Source organism: Dendrobates tinctorius, unplaced genomic scaffold (assembly GCF_039654945.1).
Source record: "Dendrobates tinctorius isolate UK_male_01 unplaced genomic scaffold, ASM3965494v1 ptg000403l, whole genome shotgun sequence".
Taxonomy (NCBI): domain Eukaryota; kingdom Metazoa; phylum Chordata; class Amphibia; order Anura; family Dendrobatidae; genus Dendrobates; species Dendrobates tinctorius.
This window is the reverse complement of record NW_027362068.1, coordinates 1,634,845-1,654,809: the sequence shown is the minus strand read 5'-3', so window position 1 is coordinate 1,654,809 and position 19,965 is coordinate 1,634,845. Positions and strand designations below refer to the sequence as shown.

Sequence of the window (19,965 nt, the reverse complement as noted above, 5' to 3'; positions counted from 1 at the left end):
TTGGCACTCTTTTCCCAGGCCTGGGAAAAGATCTCCTCCAATACCTGGATCCTAGGCATCTTAAAAGAAGGCCTGAAAATCCCGTTTGTTCGCCAACCGAAACCCGTGTTCGTAGTTACCCCTATCAGGAGAGCGGCCGAAGAACAGTTGGCCCTGGAAACAGAGATCCTGAACCTAATAGACAAAAAGGTCCTTTATGAAGTCCCGGACACACAGAAGGGAAGAGGATTCTATTCACCACTTTTTTTGATCAAGAAACCGGACCAGTCGTTCAGGACAATTATAAACCTCAGAGGACTCAATCGGTGGATAGGGAATCAGACCGTCAAGATGGAGTCAGTGACTACGGCCATAAAGCTACTACATCAAGATTGTTTTATGGTGGTAGTCGATCTGAAGGATGCATATTATCATATCCCTATCCTTCCAGATCATCAAAAATTCTTGAGGGTAGCGCTTTATATCCAAGGCGTACTAAAACATTTCCAGTTCGCAGCTCTTCCGTTTGGTATATCCATAGCCCCGAGAGTGTTCACCAAGGTCATAGCGGAGGTAACAGCTTTCCTTCGGATTCGAGACACAGTGGTAATACCCTACCTAGACGATTTCCTCATAGTGGGCGACTCGGAGGACCATTGTACTGCGCAGTTAAGCCAGGTGACCGTCACCTTACAAGAATTGGGGTGGATAATAAACTTCAAAAAGTCAAGACTACAACCCCTAAAACAACAGACCTTCCTGGGATTTATCCTGGTCTCAGAACAGGTGTGTCTGCTTCCGGAGGCCAAAATAGAGAAGGTACGGAACATGGCTTTGTCAGCCCAAAACCAACCTCAGATGACGTTGAGGAAAGCGATGTCTCTACTACGCGCTCTGACGTCCTGTATTCCGGCAGTCAAGTGGGCTCAATTTCATACCCGTCAACTCCAGTGGGAGATACTAGCAGCACAAAAATCGCTAAGAGGGCGTTTATAGAAGGAGATCTGAAGCTTTCACTAGAGACCAAAGTCTCTCTCAACTGGTGGCTGGACAATACAAATTTGGCCTCAGGAATACCTTGGGACAAACAGGCGACAGATGTGATCCTAACAGACGCAAGCTCCCGGGGGTGGGGGGGCGCACCTAAGGGGTCACGTAGGCCAGGGCTCCTGGACACCTCAAGAAAGAAGGGCATCCTCCAATCTCAGAGAATTGTGGGCTGTAAACAAAGCCCTAATCCACTTCTTTCCCCTACTCAGGGGTCGCGATGTCCGCATCATGTCGGACAACAAAGTAACGGTGGCATACATCAACCACCAAGGGGGGACAAAATCATACTCCCTAATGAAAGCAGCAGATGACATCCTGAGCAAGGCGGAGCAACACTTACAATCCCTAACAGCCTTACATATAAAAGGGGCAGAAAACATAGAGGCCAATTTCCTAATCCGCAATACTCTGAGGCAGGGAGAATGGGTCCTAAATCGGTCCATTTTTCAAAAAATAACGCAGCTTTGGGGGGAACCAGTGATAGACCTCTTAGCCAACAAACACAACAGGCAAACACGAAGGTTTTGCTCCCTAAACCCAAGGGAAGATCCATGGGCAGTGGACTCTGCACATTCAGTGGGACTTCAAGCTGGCCTACGCGTTACCCCCCCCCCCCCAGTCGCTCTGATCCCAATAGTGGTCAGGAAGATTATGACCGATCAAGCCGAGTAATCCTAATAGCCCCATTTTGGCCAAAAAGGCCCTGGTTTGCTCTACTGTGGAGAATGTCCATCTCCGATCCATGGATTCTGCCAGAAGTTCTGGACCTTCTAGCCCAAGGCCCGATATTCCACGCGCAAGTCAAGGGATTCCATCTGACGGCGTGGAATTTGAAAGGTCGCTTTTAAGGGGTAAAGGTTTTTCCCCGGGGTTGGTGGCCACCCTGCTTAAAAGTAGGAAACCGGTGACGACTAACATCTATGGCAGAACATGGAATAAATTCCTACAGTTCCTAGGTAAGCCGTTAGGACAAGAACCCCCAATTAGTGCCATCTTGGAGTTTTTACAGGCAGGATTACAGCTGAGGTTAGCGGTAAATACGCTTAAGGTTCAGGTGTCTGCGCTAGGGGCGCTCTATAACTGCAACTTGGCAGCGAATAGATGGATAGCCAGATTCATCAAATCATGTCATGGGGCTAAAACTATTCCAATACCCAAGATAGCTCCCTGGGATTTAAACCTAGTACTAGAGGCCCTTACAAAAGAACCATATGAGCCATTACATCAGCTTTCCGTAAAATTTCTGACCCTGAAAACAATCATTTTAGTGGCCCTTACATCAGCCCGTAGAGTAAGCGACCTGCAGGCTAGGCTCTGTCAGTAAATCCACCCTATACACAAGTTTTTCAGGACAGGGTGGTGCTAAGGACAGATCCCGCTTATCTGCCTAAGGTAGTGTCAGATTTCCATCGGGGTCAAGAGATTATCCTCCCATCCTTCTGTGATAATCCAAAGAATCCAGGGGAAGAAAAATGCCATAGTTTGGATGTTAAGAGAGCCCTACTAGAATACATATCTGTCACCAGCCAGTGGAGGAAGTCCCAGTCCCTATTTGTAGCTTTTCAGGGTGCCAGGAAAGGCTATGGGGTTTCAAAAGGGACTATTGCTAGATGGATTAGGGAGGCCATTAGTGTAGCCTACACAGCTGGTGGTATCCCGATTCCTGACGGCATCAAGGCTCATTCCACCAGAGACGTGGCGACCTCCTGGGCTGAAAAGGCAGAGGTATCAAATGAACAGATTTGTAAGGCCGCTACCTGGGCCTCACCTTCAACCTTCTTTAGGCACTACAGATTAAATCTATACTCCTCTGCTGACTTCACCTTTGGTAGAAGGGTGCTGCAAGCGGTGGTCCCTCCCTAAGGTGTTTCGTAGTCTCCAAAAGTCTCTCAGGGTGGTGCTGTCATGGGTGAAGGGAAAACCACCATGGTTACTTACCGGTAGCCGGTTTTTCCGGAACCCATTACAGCACCCGTATATTCCCCCCCCCCCTTTTTCACCGTATGGGTGTGCACGGTTAGTAGGGTGCATTTGTGTGATGTGGTGTTGGATTGAACATGTAACTAACCGGGAAGTCCTCTCAATGCTCTGTAACCCAACTGAAGCGGGGGAGAGGTGCCACCCTTTATATCTCAGTAGGTTCCTGTCCTGGCGGGGCGGATCCCTCTCTCAGGTGGTGCTGTCATGGGTTCCGGAAAAACCGGCTACCTGTAAGTAACCATGGTGGTTTCCAGTTCCACTTTGAAACTTGCAGCTCTCTGGCACCCCCCTTATCCTCTGGTCAGTCAGGGAATTACACCTAGGATAATTAGTCGCCGAACAGGCTGCTTGTTGTGCAATGGCTTAGGCCCGCTTGCAGTGAGGGAGTTATAAATGCTTTGGCCACAGTCACACAATCAGCTTATAATTCAGGCTACACTGAATTGTGTGTGAGCTGAGGGGGACGGACAAGGGGGGTGAGTGGCTGCAGTCTCAGGTTACAGGCGAACAGTGAGCCAAAACTTGCAGGCAAAGGGAAAAGGAAGGGGGTGGTTAAGCCCCCCACACTGACATAGCATAGTTCAGTGTGTAAATAGAAGATTCTGCAATGTGATAGTCTGGGGAATCTCACATCATATTTGACATTACCATTACACCTCCCACTTTTAGAGGGTGCTAAGAAGGTAGGACCCATCGGTACTCGTCCATGGGCACCTCAGCTGGTTCGCCCCGGCGGGACAGCCCATCGGCATTTCCATGCTCGCTACCTTTTTTGTGTTGTACAGTAGTCGTACTGCTGGAGGGCAAGGCTCCAGTGCAGCAACCTTCCATTGGTTCTGGACACTGTATGCAGCCAGCTCAGAGGGTCGTGGTCAGTTACTATCGTGAAGGTGCGCCTGTACATGTAGGGCTGCAAACGTTGCATCGCCCAGACCATGGCCAGGCACTCCTTCTCGATGATGGACTATGCCACTTCCCTCGGCAGAAGTTTCCGTCTCAGGTACAACACTGGGTGCTCTTGGTTCCCTGAGTCGACCTGGCTGAGCACAGCACCAAGGCCAAACTCGCTGGCGTCGGACTGTACCAGGAATGGGCAACTGCTGTTGACTGCTTTCAACACTGGAGAGTTGCACAGGGCTGTTTTCAAAGCTTGGAAGGCCGCCTCGCAGCCGGCTGTCCAGTTGACTGTTTGAGGTAGACTCCGCCTGGTGAGGTCCGTCAAGGGTTTTGCAAGGGCGCTATAGTCCTGTCCGAACTGCCTATAGTACCCTGCAGTGCCCAAGAAGGACATTGCCTGTTTCTTGGTCCTGGGGTGGGCCAGGACACGATTGCGTCCACTTTCTCCGCTTCTGGACTCATGGAACCTCCGCCTACTTGGTGTCCCAGGTAGTGGACCTTGCTCATGCCCATTTGGCACTTTCCCGGCTTGATGGTCAGACCTGCCTGGTGAATACGCTTGAGCACCTCCTGAAGATGCTGATGGTGTTCCTCCCAGGTGGAACTGAAGACTACAATGTCGTCCAGGTACGCCACGGCGTACTTCTCCAGTCCCTGAAGCAGGTGGTTGACCATCGCTGGAAAGTGGCAGGGGCATTTTTCATGCTGAAGGGCATGACCGTGGACTCGTACAGTCCAAAGGGGGTGATAAAGGCGGATCTCTCCTGCACCGCTGGGCTCAGGGGAATCTGCCAGTATCCCCGACTCAAATCCATGATGGATATGTATTTTTTGTTTGCCAACCGCTCAAGCAGATCCTCGATGCGCTGCATCGGGTGTGCATCAGAGGTTGTAATGGTGTTGAGCCCCCTGTAGTCCACGCAGAACCGGGTGGTCCGATCCTTTTTGGGCACGATGACTACAGATGAGGCCCAGGCGCTCTTGGACCGTTGAATCACCCTCAGCTGTAACATCTCGTCGATCTCTTGGCGCATAACTTGCTGCACCTCCTCGGAGATCTGATAAGGTGTTCGCCGTAGTGGGGCGTGATTCCCGGTGTCCACCTTGTGTACTGCTAACTCTGTCCGTTGGGGTCGGTTGGAGAACACTGCCCGAAAGTGTTCCAGAGTGGCCACCAACTGCGACCGCTGGGGTACGGTTAGCGAGGCACTTGCCTCCATGTCCTCAATGGACTCATTGGCCTTGGTTTGTGCCAGCATGTGCAGGAGGGGGTCTTCCTCCTCATCCTCGGGCAGGTTGCAAACCGGTAGGATGCAGGTTTCACGTTCGTGATGAGCCTTCAGCATGTTGACGTGATGGGCCTTGCGCCTACCCAGAGCGTGGTCAAGCGTGACCATTTAGGTGACCGGGTAGAGCTGTTGGTAGACGACGTATGGGCCTTCCCAGGCTGCCTGAAGCTTATCTGTTGGTACAGGGACCAGCACCCACACCTTTTGACCCACCTAGTAGGTCCGCTCCCGGGCGTTCTGGCCGTACCAGTGCTTCTGGTCAGCCTGAGCCTGCACCATGTTGTCATGTACCAACTGCGTCAAGGTCTGCATCTTGTCACGGAAGCGCATGACATAATCCACGATGGACACTTCTGTGAGGTTTGGCTCATCTAAGGATTCTCTTACCAACCCAAGGGGTCCCCGGACTCGCCTGCCATACAGGAGCTCGAAGGGGGAGAACCCTGTCGAGGCCTGTGGAACTTCTCAGTAAGCGAATAGCAGGTATGGGAGGTACCGCTCCCAGTCGCGCCCTTGAGTCTCAACTAGCATGCGGAGCATCTCTTTGAGGGTACCGTTGAAGCATTCACACAAGCCATTGGTCTGTGGGTGATACACACTCGATACCAGGTGCCACATCTGCATTTTCTCACAGAGAGCATCCATTAGGCGAGACATAAATTGGGTCCCTTGATCGGTAAGCATCTCCCTGGGAAATCCTACTCTTGAAAAGATGGTCACCAGTGCATCCGCCACCTTATCCGCCCTGATTGAGGACAGAGCTATAGCCTCTGGGTACCGGGTAGCGTAGTCTACCACGATGAGAATGTATCGCTTTCCAGAGCTGCTGGGGACGGCCAGCGGGCCTACAATGTCCACCGCGATTCTCTGGAAAGGCTCGTCTATCACCGGCAAAGTGATCAGGGGGACCTTAAGAACAGGCCCCGTCTTCCCCACTCTTTGACAGGTGGCACAGATGCGGCAGTATTGGGTCACGTCTGTCCCCATCTTGGGCCAATAGAAGTGTTGAGACAGCCGGGCCTTAGTTTTGCCGATCCCCAAGTGTCCAGCGAGTGGAATCTCATGGGCAATCCGTAACAACTCAGCCCTAAATTGATTGGGGACTACCAGCTGTCTTTCCCTCAACCACTCCTTTTGGGATTCTCCGGGTACTGTCTCCCGGTACAACCTTCCTCGTTCCCAGAACACCCTCTCCTTATTAGTCCCGGAGGTGGGCATCTCGGCGAGGTGTCTCAATTTCTCCAGGCTCGCATCTGAGTGCAGAGCAGCCTGGAACTCCTGGCTGGAGGCAGCCAGAAGTGCCGTCAAGGTCCCTTCCTCACTTGGACCTTCTGGAACCTGGTCTGGGTTCACCTCTGGTTCAGTCTCTCCTGTAGCGGAGGAGGGTTCAGAAGGCAGGGCGCTACCTGCATTTTGGGCACTCTGACTGCGGGTGACAGCAGTTACATAGGTGGTCTCCCCGGAATTTTCCATAGACCCATCAGCCGGTGCTGCTATGAGTTCTACCTCTCCATCCACCGTCAACATTTCAGGAGCAGTGCTACTTATGGGCCAGTTACCTTCCTCTGTGGCACTGGACAGTGGCATGGCATCGCCTTCCTCACGACTCCAATGCACCTCCCCATTTCCTGTAGCACCGACGCTTGCCCCTGCTAAGGGTTCCTCAGCCATCTCGCTCCGCAGAGCGACAGGGCTGAGCAGTCCTGTAACTGTGGACACCTCAACCTTTGCAGAAAAATGGTTATCAGGTTCAGCTGGCACATTTACATCATCATCACCACTAGGGAAATAATGGTTATTAGTGGCATCATTACTCATCAAAGCATTGGCAGGTAACACATTCAGTTTCCCATCATTATCATCATCATCAGGGTTAACGTTCCCCTTATTATCTGATTGGGGAGGGGTGTCAGGGACGTAGTATGCAACCATCCTCCCCAAATCAGTCCCCAATAAAACATCAGTGGCCAGATTTTCGGACACCCCCCACTTTCCTCACCCCGCTCCCAGCACCCCAATCAAGAAAAACCCGGGCCATTGGCAAGGGACAGCGGGTGCACCCAATCCCGGTGAAAGGGTTTTCCCCTCAATCATCTCTTCTCGTCCCGCGGCCTCAATACACCTCTGTGCGTATCCTGGGGGGGACACACAGAGACAGGGCCAGCGTCAGGGGCAGGCAGACGAGGCAGCTGCCTAAGGCCCCAGCTCATCCAGGGGCCCCAAGCCAGTGGTGTGCCACTAATAGCGGCACACCACGCAGCCGCTATTGGGCCCCTGATTAAGAGGGGCCCGGCGCCACACCCCATGCATCGCACATTCAACTTATCAGCATCATAGATACCAATACAATTGAAAACAGTGATGAAGGAGAGCGCGTCAGATGACGTTCCCTCTCCCATCACTCCCCTCTGCCTCTGAGAGTCAAAATGAGAAAACAAATCCAGAAAATCACCTTGTCTGATTTGGTAAGATTTATTTTGCAAATTGTGGTGGAAAATAAGTATTTGGTCATTAACAAAATGTCACGGTCACGCGCGACTGGACACAGCGCCTCCAGCAGGGCGGATTTAGATGACACTCGTGACCCTGGATACACCGCCTCCAGTTGGGAGAATTTAAATAATAAAACGTGCAGCTGGATACGCCGCCTCCAACAGGCGAATTTCAGAAATACACTAATTCTGGAAACCCCGCCTCCAGTAAGGCGAATTTAAACAATATAAGGGAAAACCTGGGTAACAATAACAATGGTGGCCCTGCGATAGGGAACGTGGAAGTGGAGACCTCCTGCACTCCCCTGAGTCAGTGTCTCTACACTCCTAACGTTCCCTAGGCCGGTTCCGCATTGGGCGACGATCAGGAACCTAAAAACCCTGACACGCCCTGCACCTAAACACTCACTAGTGAAGTGGACGGTGCGGAAACTGATCCCACCACTGCACTAAAACACACATAAGGAAAAGAGACAAAACAGGGAAACACTACTTAGCTTTGCTCTGTTGCTTACGCTCCCAGCAACAGAACCCACCACCTGCGTGCATCTTTTCCTCCGACCGGATCCAACACCATAGTGCAGCCTTGGAGCAAACAGAGTCCACCACTTGCGTGCAGCTGTCCAGAAACAGAGTCCAGCATATGAGTCCAGCTGTCCAGCATCATGAGTGCAGCTCTACACCATAGCTGCCACTCCACCAAGCCATGCAAGAACTCATTGCTGACACCATAGCTGCAACTCCACCAAGCCATGTCAGCCCTCCTCGCAGACACCATAGCTGCCACTCCAGGACTCACTGAGCTGCCCGGGACTCTCCTTCAGCTCAATCCTTCACCCAGACTTGCTTGTAACTGAGGACAATCACCAACAGTGATTACCACACCTGACACACTTTTATAGAGCAATCACACCTGTTTTGTAATTGCGTGCACAAAACTAAAGTAACCAAGTGCAATGATGCTCACCACCACCGGGGGGCAAATTTAGAGCAAAAGACACCACAGTGCAATAATCTTAATGGCCACCGGGAGCAAAAACCAAACCTAAGCACAGAAAAAAAGGTTACCTGTGCTTTATCTCATAGAATCATAGAATCGTAGAGTTGGAAGGGACCTCCTGGGCCATATGGTCCAACCCCCTGCTCAAAGCAGGATTCGCCAAATCATCCCAGACAGATGTCTGTCCAGCCTCTGTTTGAAGACTTCCATTGAAGGAGAACTCACCACTTCTCGTGGCAGCTTGTTCCACTCATTGATCACTCTAACTGTCAAAAAGTTTTTTATAATATCTAATCTGTGTCTCCTCCCATACAGTTTCATCCCGTTGCTTCTAGTCTTTCCTTGTGCAAATGAGAATAAAGATGATCCTTCTACAACGTGACAGCCCTTTAGATATTTGTAGACCGCTATTAAGTCTCCTCTCAGTCTTCTCTTTTGCAAACTAAACAATCCAAAATCCTGCAACCTTTCCTCATAAGACAGGGTTTGCAGACCGGTCACCATTCTGGTTGCTCTTTTCTGAACTTGCTCCAGTTTGTTGATGTCTTTTTTAAAATGTGGTGCCCAAAACTGGACACAATATTCCAGATGAGGTCTGACCAAAGAGGAGTAGAGGGAAATAATGACTTCACGTGATCTAGACTGTGTGCTTCTGTTAATACATTCTAGAATTGTATTTGCTTTTTTTGCTGCTGCATCACACTGTTGACTCATATTCAGTCTGTGATCTATTAGTATACCCAAGTCTTTTTCACATGTGCTGTTGCTTAGGCCTATTCCTCCCATTCTGTATATGCTTTTTTCACTTTTATTGCCCAGATGTAGTACTTTGCATTTTTCCCTGTTAAAAAACATTCTGTTAGTTGCTGCCCACTTCTCCAGTTTATTTATATCTTTTTGAATCCTCTCTCTCTTCTCTAGTATTAGCTATCCCTACTAGCTTTGTGTCATCAGCAAATTTAATCAGTTTACCCTCAATTCCTTCATCTAAATCGTTGATCAAGATGTTGAACAATACAGGGCCCAGGACAGAGCCCTGTGGTACCCCACTTGAGACATTCTTCCAACTGGATGTGCAGCCATTTACGACCACTCTTTGTGTCCGATCACTAAGCCAGTTATGAATCCACCTAACAGTTGCCTTGTCCATTCCATACTTAGTCATTTTTTCGATAAGGATTGAATGAGATACTTTGTCAAATGCTTTGCTGAAGTCAAGATATACTATATCTACAGCATTTCCTTGATCCACCCAATCAGTGATTCCGTCATAGAAGGAAATTAAGTTAGTCTGACATGACTTATTAGTTACAAACCCATGCTGACTCTGTTTAATCACTTCATTCTTATGCAGGTACTGACATACATGTTGTTTAATAATTTGTTCAAAGTTCTTACCTGGTATAGAAGTCAGACTCACCGGCCTATAGTTGCATGGATCCACCTTCTTCCCCTTTTTGAAGATAGGAACAACATTTGCTCTTCTCCAGTCTTCTGGGACTTCTGTTCTCCAAGAATTTTCAAAGATTATGGAGAGGGGTTCAAAAATTTCTTCTGCTATCTCCTTCAGTACTCTGGGGTGTAATTCATCTGGACCTGGAGACTTGAATTCATTTAGGTTAGCTAAGTGTTTCCTCACTATCTTTCTGTTTATAGATATCCTGGATTCTTCTATTCCCTTAATAGGACAGTGAAGAACAGTTGATGTTACATTTCCTTTCTGAGAGAAAACAGATGCAAAATAGGAATTTAAAAGTTCGGCCTTCTCAACATCCTGTCTTACCATTTCATCATTTTCATCCTGTAAAAATCCTATAGCATCTTTGACTTTTTTCTTTTACTTTTGACATATCCCCAAAATCCTTTGTTACTGCTTTTGACATCTCTTGCGAGCCTCAATTCATTGTCAGCTTTAGCTAATCTGATTTGTGCCCTGCAGGTTCTGCAGACAGCATTATATTCTTCTTTAGATATGCCTCCCTCTTTCCATTTTTATAAACATTTTTTTCTTCCTTTTTAGCATGTGCATAAGTTCTGTGTTCATCCATCCTGGCTTCCTTAAATGCTTCCTATTCTTCCCTCTTTTTGGAATTGTTAACAATTGTGCTTTGAGAATTTCATTTTTCAAGATTTCCCATCCTTCCTGGGCATTTTTGTCTTTAAGGATATCCAGCCATTGGATCCCTCCAATTCTCTTTCTGAATCCCTTAAAATCTGCCTTTCTGAAATCTAACCTTGACGTCTGAGTCTTCACAGGTCTTCCTCCTCGAGTTATCCAAAATTCTAAAATAGCATGGTCGCTACCTCCTAGGGTCCCAGCCACTTTTACCTCCTCAACCATTTCCTCCCTGTTTATAAGGATTAGATCCAATGTAGCAGTTCCCCTTGTTTTCTCCCCTACCTTTTGGAAGATAAAGTTGTCAGCAAGAGAGGATAAGAATTTCCTTGACCTGTTAGTTTTGCCTGAGAGAGATTCCCAACAAATGTCTGGATAGTTGAAATCTCCCGTGACAACTATGTCATGTTTTTTGGAGAACTTGGCCATTTGATGCATAAAGAGTTCATCCATATCTTCAGCTTGCACAGGCGGCCTGTAGTAAATGCCTACAATGGTGTCCTTTCCATTGTTCTGTCCTTGTATTCTTACCCAAACAGTTTCCACAGAACTCCCAGTCTCTGAAGCTTCAATCTCTGTGCAGATATACGCGTTTCTACCATACAATGCGACACCTCCTCCTCGTTTATCAAGTCTGTTTCTTGCAAATAAGTTGTATCCTTCTAGTCTTGTATTCCAATCATGTGTATCGTCCCACCAAGTTTCAGTGATTCCAATGACATCATATTTCTTTTCCTGTGTTAGTAGTTCCAATTCTCCTTGTTGTTGCCCATGCTTTGTGCATTAGTATAGAAACATTTTAGTTTGTGATTGGTTTCTCTTTCTCCAATATTTTTATTAATTAGATTCTTTCGTCTTTGTTCTTCCTTTCCACTTCTATTAGCAGAGTTCTCAATAGCATTTGTCAGGTGTATGGCTTTTTCTGGTCTTTTGCTTCCCTTCCCATGTTGTTCTAGTGTAAAGCTCTCCTTACAAGTGCAGCAAGGCGACGTCCAAATACATGTTCTCCAGTCTTCGTAAGGTGCACCCCATCTCTAGCAAGTAGTCCATCGTAAAGGTAATTCACTCCGTTATCCATAAATCCAAATCGTTGCTGACGGCACCATCGACGTAGCCAGTTGTTCACCTGCAGAATCTTATTCCACCTCCTTGTTCCATGGCCATCCACTGGGAGGATGGAAGAGAAGACCACCTGCGCTCCCAGTTCTTTCACTTTCTTGCCTAAGTCTTCAAAGTCTCTGCAGATGGTTTCCAGGTCGTTTCTTGCAGTGTCATTTGTCCCCACATGTAGTAGCAGGAATGGGTAGTCATCTGTAGGTCTGAAGAGTCCTGATATCCTGTCAGACACATCTTTAATTTTTGCACCTGGAAGACAGCACATTTCTCTTGACGTTATATCCGGTCTGCAGATAGCGGCCTCTGTTCCTCTCAACAGGGAATCCCCCATGACCACCACTCTCCGTTTCTTCTTCACAACATTTTTCTTTCTCCATCCAGGAGGAATCTGAAGGCGTACAAGGTTGCTGTTTGTGGGCAAAGTCTTATCCTGATGTATTTCTTCATCATTTTCCTGCGTGAGAGCCTGGTACTGGTTTCTGAGCAGTATGGGTGCTGACTGCCTCCTGATCCTCCTGCTTCTCTGGGTCACATATCTCCATTCCTCTGTTTCTTCAGGTGCACTTCGAATTTCTTCTCTTTCTGTAACATGAAGAGATAATTCTGCTCTAAGAACTCTTCACCTTCCTTAATGATCTTCAGTGTAGCTAACCTCTCTTCCTCCAGCAGGGACACAAGCCGCATTTGTGGCATGTGAAGTTTGGCTTTTTCACTGGTAAGTCTGTGAACATGTAGCAAGAAATGCAGCTCACCAAATGGCTCCTGGCCTCCTCCATATTGAGATTTCTTAAAAATGATGAAAAATGAGCCAAAAGGTTTTCCGATTTCCTCTTTTCAGCTGCAACGGCCAAAACCCAGTGATAATTGAGCTCGCGGAGACTCTTCACTTATCCCAGAAGGCACTGGGAATATGCAAATGATCTCCTCAAGACTCTTCCCCTGTCATATCCAACCTGGATCATGACACAAAAGTTGATCTCAATATTTTGTTATATATCCTTTGTTGGCAATGACAGAGGTGAAACGTTTTCTGTAAGTCTTCACGAGGTTGGCACACACTGTTGGTGGTATGTTGGGCCATTCCTCCATGCAGATCTCCTCTTGAGCAGTGATGTTTTGGGCCTGTCACTGAGCAACACAGACTTTCAAATCCCTCCAAAGGTTTTCAATGGGGTTGAGACTGCAGACTGTCTTGTCCACTCCAGGACCTTCATATTCTTCTTATGAAGCCATGTCTGCGTTGCCCTGGCGGTGTGCTTGGGATCATAATCATGCAGAAAGACCCAACCATGTTTCACCTTCAATGTTCTTGTTGATGGAAGGAGGTTTGCACTCAAAATCTCATGATACATGGCCCCATTCATTCTTTCATGTACACAGATCAGTCATCCTGGTCCCTTTGCAGAGAAAGAAGCCTCAAAGCATGATGTTGCCTCCCCCATGCTTCACATTAGGTATGGTGTTCTTTGGATGCAACTCAGCATTCTGTCTCCTCCAAATACGACGAGTTTTGTTTCTACCAAACAGTTCTACTTTGGTTTCATCAGACTATTTGACATTCTCCCAATACTCTTCTGGATAACCCGAAAGCTCTCTAGCAAACTTCAGACGGCCCTGGACATGTACTGGCTTAAGCAGGGGGACCCATCTGGCACTGCAGGACCTGAGTCCCTGGTGGCGTAGTGTATTACTGATGGTAGTCTTTGTTACGGTGGTCCCAGCTCTATGCAGGCCATTCACTAGGTCCCCCCGTGTGATTCTGGGATTTTTGCTCACCTTTCTTGTGATCATTTTGACCTCACGGGGTGAGATCTTGCGTGGAGCCCCAGATCGAGGGAGATTATCAGTGGTCTTGTATGTCTTCCATTTTCTTATTATTGCTCCCACAGTTGATGTCATCACACCAAGCTGCTTGCATGTTGCAGATTCAGTCTTCCCAGCCTGGTGCAGGGCTACAGTTTTGTTTCTGGTGTCCTTCGACAGCTCTCTGGTCTTCACCATAGTGGAGTTTGGAGTGTCACTATTTTGAGGTTGTGGATAGGTGTCTTTTATAAACAGGAGCCATTACTACAGGTAATGAGTGGAGGACAGAGGAGCCTCTTACAGAAGAAGTTACAGGTCTGTGAGAGCCAGAAATCCTGCATGTTTTTAGGTGAACAAATACTTATTTTCCACCATAATTTGCAAAATAAATCTTCCCAAATCAGAGAAGGTGATTTTCTGGATTTGTTTCCTCATTGTGACTCTCATAGTTGTGCTCTACCTATGATGTCAATTACAGGCCGCTCTAATCTTTATAAGTGCGAGAACTTGCACGATTGGTGGCTGACTAAATAAATACTTTTTTTCCCCCCACTGTATATTCACACCATGATAGTGTTTAATGTGAGAATCCAAAATGCCTGACACACGTGATTCGTTGCTTCCGCCAACTCTCTCGTCTTTCTCGACATTTGACTATTTTAATTCTGTAAACTTTAAAAAAATGAGGTATCCCCATTGTGCATTTTCACAAAATGTTTGGCTGCTCTGGAGTAGGAATCATTTTTGTTCTTAGTATTTGTAAGGTGCTCGGCAATGTGTATTTTCAACTTTCTAATAGTGTAAGCAACATAACGCAGTTGACATATGGTGCAGTCTATACAGTGTGCCGTGTGGTGCAAGTCAAAATTGATAAAGGCATCAATCATGAGGCTCGCTCCACACGACCAAGCAAATGAAGTTTTGTTTTTTTTTTGCCTCTCCTAACCCTTTTTCTGCCTCTCCCCCATCTTCCTCTCTGCCTCTCCCCCGCCTGCCTCTCCCCCGCCTGCCTCTCCCCCGCCTGCCTCTCCCCCGCCTGCCTCTCCCCCGCCTGCCTCTCCCCCGCCTGCCTCTCTCCCGCCTGCCTCTCTCCCGCCTGCCTCTCTCCCGCCTGCCTCTCTCCCGCCTGCCTCTCTCCCGCCTGCCTCTCTCCCGCCTGCCTCTCTCCCGCCTGCCTCTCTCCCGCCTGCCTCTCTCCCGCCTGCCTCTCTCCCGCCTGCCTCTCTCCGGCCTGCCTCTCTCCGGCCTGCCTCTCTCCGGCCTGCCTCTCTCCGGCCTGCCTCTCTCCGGCCTGCCTCTCTCCGGCCTGCCTCTCTCCGGCCTGCCTCTCTCCGGCCTGCCTCTCTCCGGCCTGCCTCTCTCCGGCCTGCCTCTCTCCGGCCTGCCTCTCTCCGGCCTGCCTCTCTCCGGCCTGCCTCTCTCCGGCCTGCCTCTCTCCGGCCTGCCTCTCTCCGGCCTGCCTCTCTCCGGCCTGCCTCTCTCCGGCCTGCCTCTCTCCGGCCTGCCTCTCTCCCGCCTGCCTCTCTCCGGCCTGCCTCTCTCCCGCCTGCCTCTCTCCCGCCTGCCTCTCTCCCGCCTGCCTCTCTCCCGCCTGCCTCTCTCCCGCCTGCCTCTCTCCCGCCTGCCTCTCCCTCCGCCTGCCTCTCCCTCCGCCTGCCTCTCCCCCCGCCTGCCTCTCTGCCTCTCCCCCGCCTGCCTTTCCTTTCCACACTTTCAGTTTGAATTTACAGTGTGCACATTCCAATAAGAACAAACAAGCATTGCATGAACGAGGTGTCCAACTATTTGACCGATTTCTGTACATAGTTCCCCCTTACAATATAATTTACATCTTGTATTGTGGTTGCAGCCTCCTTTCCTGTGTCCTGTGAAGGTTATAGTCCTCATGTAATGGTGATTTATATGCTTTTCCCTCAGGTGGAAATTCGGGAGGATGAGGAGCAGCAGGTGAAGTTGGGAGAAATTCTGGAGCTGCTGGTGGCCGCCGGATACTTCCGGGCCAGAATTAAAGGCCTTTCCCCATTTGACAAGGTGATGATTGACACTTGTGTGGTGCATGTGACATGGCATCTGACATGTGATGTGTGTCCTCCCTGCAGGTGGTCGGCGGGATGACCTGGTGCATCACTACTTGCAACTTTGACATTGACGTGGATCTGCTCTTCCAGGAGAACTCCACCATCGGACAGAAAATGTGCGGGAAGAATTCTATGTATCGATTTTATTGGTGGGGAGAATCTGAGATTGTGTACATGGGTGATGTCTCATCCTCTCAGTGGACCCAGGGGAGCCCAGTGCCAGAGTACAACCTCCTCTCCAATATACCCCGGGGAGCCCAGCACCAGTCTACACCCTCCTCTCCAATATTCCCCGGGGAGCCCAGCACCAGTCTACACCCTCCTCTCCAATATGCCCGGGGAGACCAGCACCAGTCTACACCCTCCACTCCAGCATGCCCCGGGGAGCCCAGCACCAGTCTACACCCTCCACTCCAGCATGCCCCAGGGAGCCTGGCTCCAGTCTACACCCTTGTGATGAACGGGGGTCTTGCTGCCACCAAAACGCGATGGACAGCGGACCCTGTGTCACCAATATGTCACAATCCCACCACTGACACGGGTGTATCAGCGGACGGAGGGACGCGACACACTGCTGGCACACGGCTATCACAGGCACAGTGGGGGCTTATCTTAGTTATCTCACCACTGACATCATGTGACAAAAATGCAGCAAGCTAACCTTGCTCTAACAATTTACCGCAGGGGGGTATTTTGGATGCTCCACCACTGCTAACGACCTTCCAAGAACTGTGGGGATTTATGTATATCCCACTTTCTCAGTTCCACTTTGGAATTATCAATGCTGTGGCCGCAGCCCCCCTTTAGCAATATAAGACCCTTCTGTCCTGCCAACTAGCCTAATCGATCGCACACACCATGCTGCCACCATCCACGCTTTTCTTAATTCACAGAGTTAAATTGAGAGGGTCCGTGGCAAACCCCTGAAATCAGTAGCGATTATCTAAAAGAGACACATAGTTCGTTTCTTAGAGCATGGAGACAAACTGATAATTTTAAGATTTATTCCCAAAAGGGCAGTGATTATACAGATAAAAGTTGCTATAAAGTTGTGACATTAAATATGTACAAATACAAATATAAATCAAAGTGGATGAAAGAACAGAAAGTAACACTCACATGCGTTCAGTCGGTATCAGGCGGATCATGCGGCTTGGGGGATGGGCAGCAGCCAAACGTCCCAAGACATGGGGTAGGTCTGTTCAGCATCAAAACTCCAGCTTAACTGACTGGAACTTGCTAGGGGATAACTATAGACTTGGGTCTGTGACCTCATGAAATGGGCGGTCTGTAGAGGTCCAACCTCCCTCTCTCCAAGTTAGGATTTGGCTACAAAACTTAGAATAGCTATATCTAAATGAGAAAAACCCGTACCAACACACATAGGGCATCACTGTTTGTGATTTACCGAATAGAATCCGAAGACACCAAGCATGCCATACTTAGGACCCTCCATTTGGGAGCAATCCATACATCAGTTTCTGGAGAGGTTATAACTGTGAAAATTAGGAATTAATAAGCTGGCTTCGTGCCCTTCGCAGAAATGTGGGTTTTATATATCTGCTGCGTATGGTTTTTACAATAGGACTTGTTTTAATATTTCCCATATACTGGCATACAGCCTGTGTTTTCAGAACAAAGAGAGATCTTTTCCCCCTCCAGTCTCTTCGAGAGGAAATGGACGATTTCAGGTTACCAGCAAGCACAGAGCTGATAAGGAGCTAAAGGAGGGGGCTGTAAGGGAAGGGGGATTGCAGCTACATGATAGGCTCGTCTCCTTGATGTGTAGCAATGGGAGATTCTAGAAAGTTCTAGAAACATCATACTTTAACATACGGATCTCACAGACATTTTACATTACAACCCTCCACTCCAGTATTCCCCGGGAAGCCCAGCACCAGTCTACTCCCTCCTCTCCAGTATGCCCGGGGAGCCCAGCACCAGTCTACGCCCTCCTCTCCAGTATGCCCGGGGAGCCCAGCACCAGTCTACTCCCTCCTCTCCAGTATGCCCCGGGGAGCCCAGCACCAGTCTACACCCTCCTCTCCAGTATGCCCCGGGGAGCCCAGCACCAGTCTACACCCTCCTCTCCAGTATGCCCCGGGAAGCCCAGCACCAGTCTACACCCTCCTCTCCAGTATGCCCCGGGGAGCCCAGTGCCAGTCTACACCCTCCTCTCCAGTATGCCCCGGGGAGCCCAGCGCCAGTCTACGCCCTCCTCTCCAGTATGCCCCGGGGAGCCCAGCACCAGTCTACACCCTCCTGCCTAAAAATACCACAAAAACTGCTATCAATAATTTAGCTCATCCATTAAAGCTATAACAATACCAAGAAAAAATGGAATCCAGAGCAATGAATAAAAATCTAAGATTTTTTATTTATACTCAGTAGTAACATACAATATGTAGATAAGAATATCAAAATAAATATAAGGGAATCGGCGACATCCATTTACCACATATGAATAAGAGTGAAGGCACTAATAATAATCCATACATACAGGCAGATAACAATAACAGAATCGGCTTTCTAGATTATCTTTTGACTGTATTAGTAAATAGTATCTCCCATAAAGTGCATAGTGCAAATACGGTTATAATATCCACCAGTGTGCGAGACTATCAGCTAATATAAGAGTAGTATAGATAAATGAGAGAAAGAGAGAGCCAATTTCATAAAGAATGCCTAAGATTCAAATATAAGGTACCACCCTCTACAATATGCGGACAGCGGGACCCCTACGCGCGTTTCGCTTCTTGCTTCATCGGGGGGCGTCCTCTCTAGTATGCCCTGGGGAGCCAGTCTACACCCTCCTCTCCAGTATGCCCCAGGGAGCCCAGCACAAGTCTACACCCTCCTCTCCAGTATGCCCCAGGGAGCCCAGCACAAGTCTACACCCTCCTCTCTAGTATGCCCCGGGGAGCCAGTCTATACCCTCCTCTCTAGTATGCCCCGGGGAGCCAGTCTACACCCTCCTCTCTAGTATGCCCCGGGGTGCCAGTCTACACCCTCCTCTCTAGTATGCCCCGGGGTGCCAGTCTACACCCTCCTCTCTAGTATGCCCCGGGGTGCCAGTCTACACCCTCCTCTCCAGTATGCCCCGGGGTGCCAGTCTACACCCTCCTCTTCAGTATGCCCCAGGGAGCCAGTCTATACCCTCCTCTCCAGTATGCCCCGGGGTGCCAGTCTACACCCTCCTCTCTAGTATGCCTCGGGGAGCCAGTCTATACCCTCCTCTCTAGTATGCCCCGGGGTGCCAGTCTACACCCTCCTCTCCAGTATGCCCCGGGGTGCCAGTCTACACCCTCCTCTTCAGTATGCCCCAGGGAGCCCAGCACAAGTCTACTCCCTCCTCTCTAGTATGCCCCGGGGAGCCAGTCTACACCCTCCTCTCTAGTATGCCCCGGGGTGCCAGTCTACACCCTCCTCTCTAGTATGCCCCGGGGTGCCAGTCTACACCCTCCTCTCCAGTATGCCCCGGGGAGCCAGTCTACACCCTCCTCTCCAGTATGCCCCGGGGAGCCAGTCTACACCCTCCTCTCCAGTATGCCCCGGGGAGCCAGTCTACACCCTCCTCTCCAGTATGCCCCGGGGAGCCAGTCTACACCCTCCTCTCCAGTATGCCCCGGGGAGCCCAGCACAAGTCTACATCCTCCTCTCTAGTATGCCCCGGGGTGCCAGTCTACACCCTCCTCTCCAGTATGCCCTGGGGAGCCAGTATGCCCCAAGGAGCCCAGCACCAGTCTACACCCTCCTCTCCAGTATGCCCCGGGGAGCCAGTCTACACCCTCCTCTCCAGTATGCCCCGGGGAGCCAGTCTACACCCTCCTCTCCAGTATGCCCCGGGGAGCCAGTCTACACCCTCCTCTCCAGTATGCCCCGGGGAGCCAGTCTACACCCTCCTCTCCAGTATGCCCCGGGGAGCCAGTCTACACCCTCCTCTCCAGTATGCCCCGGGGAACCCAGCACCAGTCTACACCCTCCTCTCCAGTATGCCCCGGGGTGCCAGTCTACATCCTCCATAGACCTGTGAGATATTTGCTATTTTGGAGCCATTGATATTTTTGCCGCTAATATCCGCCGGTTAAGTTGATCGCTGGGCTAGGCATCCGCTTCTCTTTGTGAGCCGGATGTTATTCTCACCTGGTAATGGTTGCAGTGCAGG

The 19,965-nt window shown here is 49.6% G+C and overlaps 1 protein-coding gene across 1 annotated transcript in view; it reads left to right on the top strand.

Annotated features, from left to right (window-relative positions):
• The window catches only part of CCDC93 (CCC complex scaffolding subunit CCDC93), a 118,171-nt gene that overhangs the window by 29,818 nt on the left and 68,388 nt on the right, over positions 1 to 19,965 (top strand). Inside the window, exons 2-3 of the mRNA XM_073563824.1 lie at positions 15,640 to 15,753; positions 15,822 to 15,916. Of these exons, the coding sequence (XP_073419925.1) occupies positions 15,640 to 15,753; positions 15,822 to 15,916 (209 nt within the window). The remainder of the gene's footprint in view (positions 1 to 15,639; positions 15,754 to 15,821; positions 15,917 to 19,965) is intronic.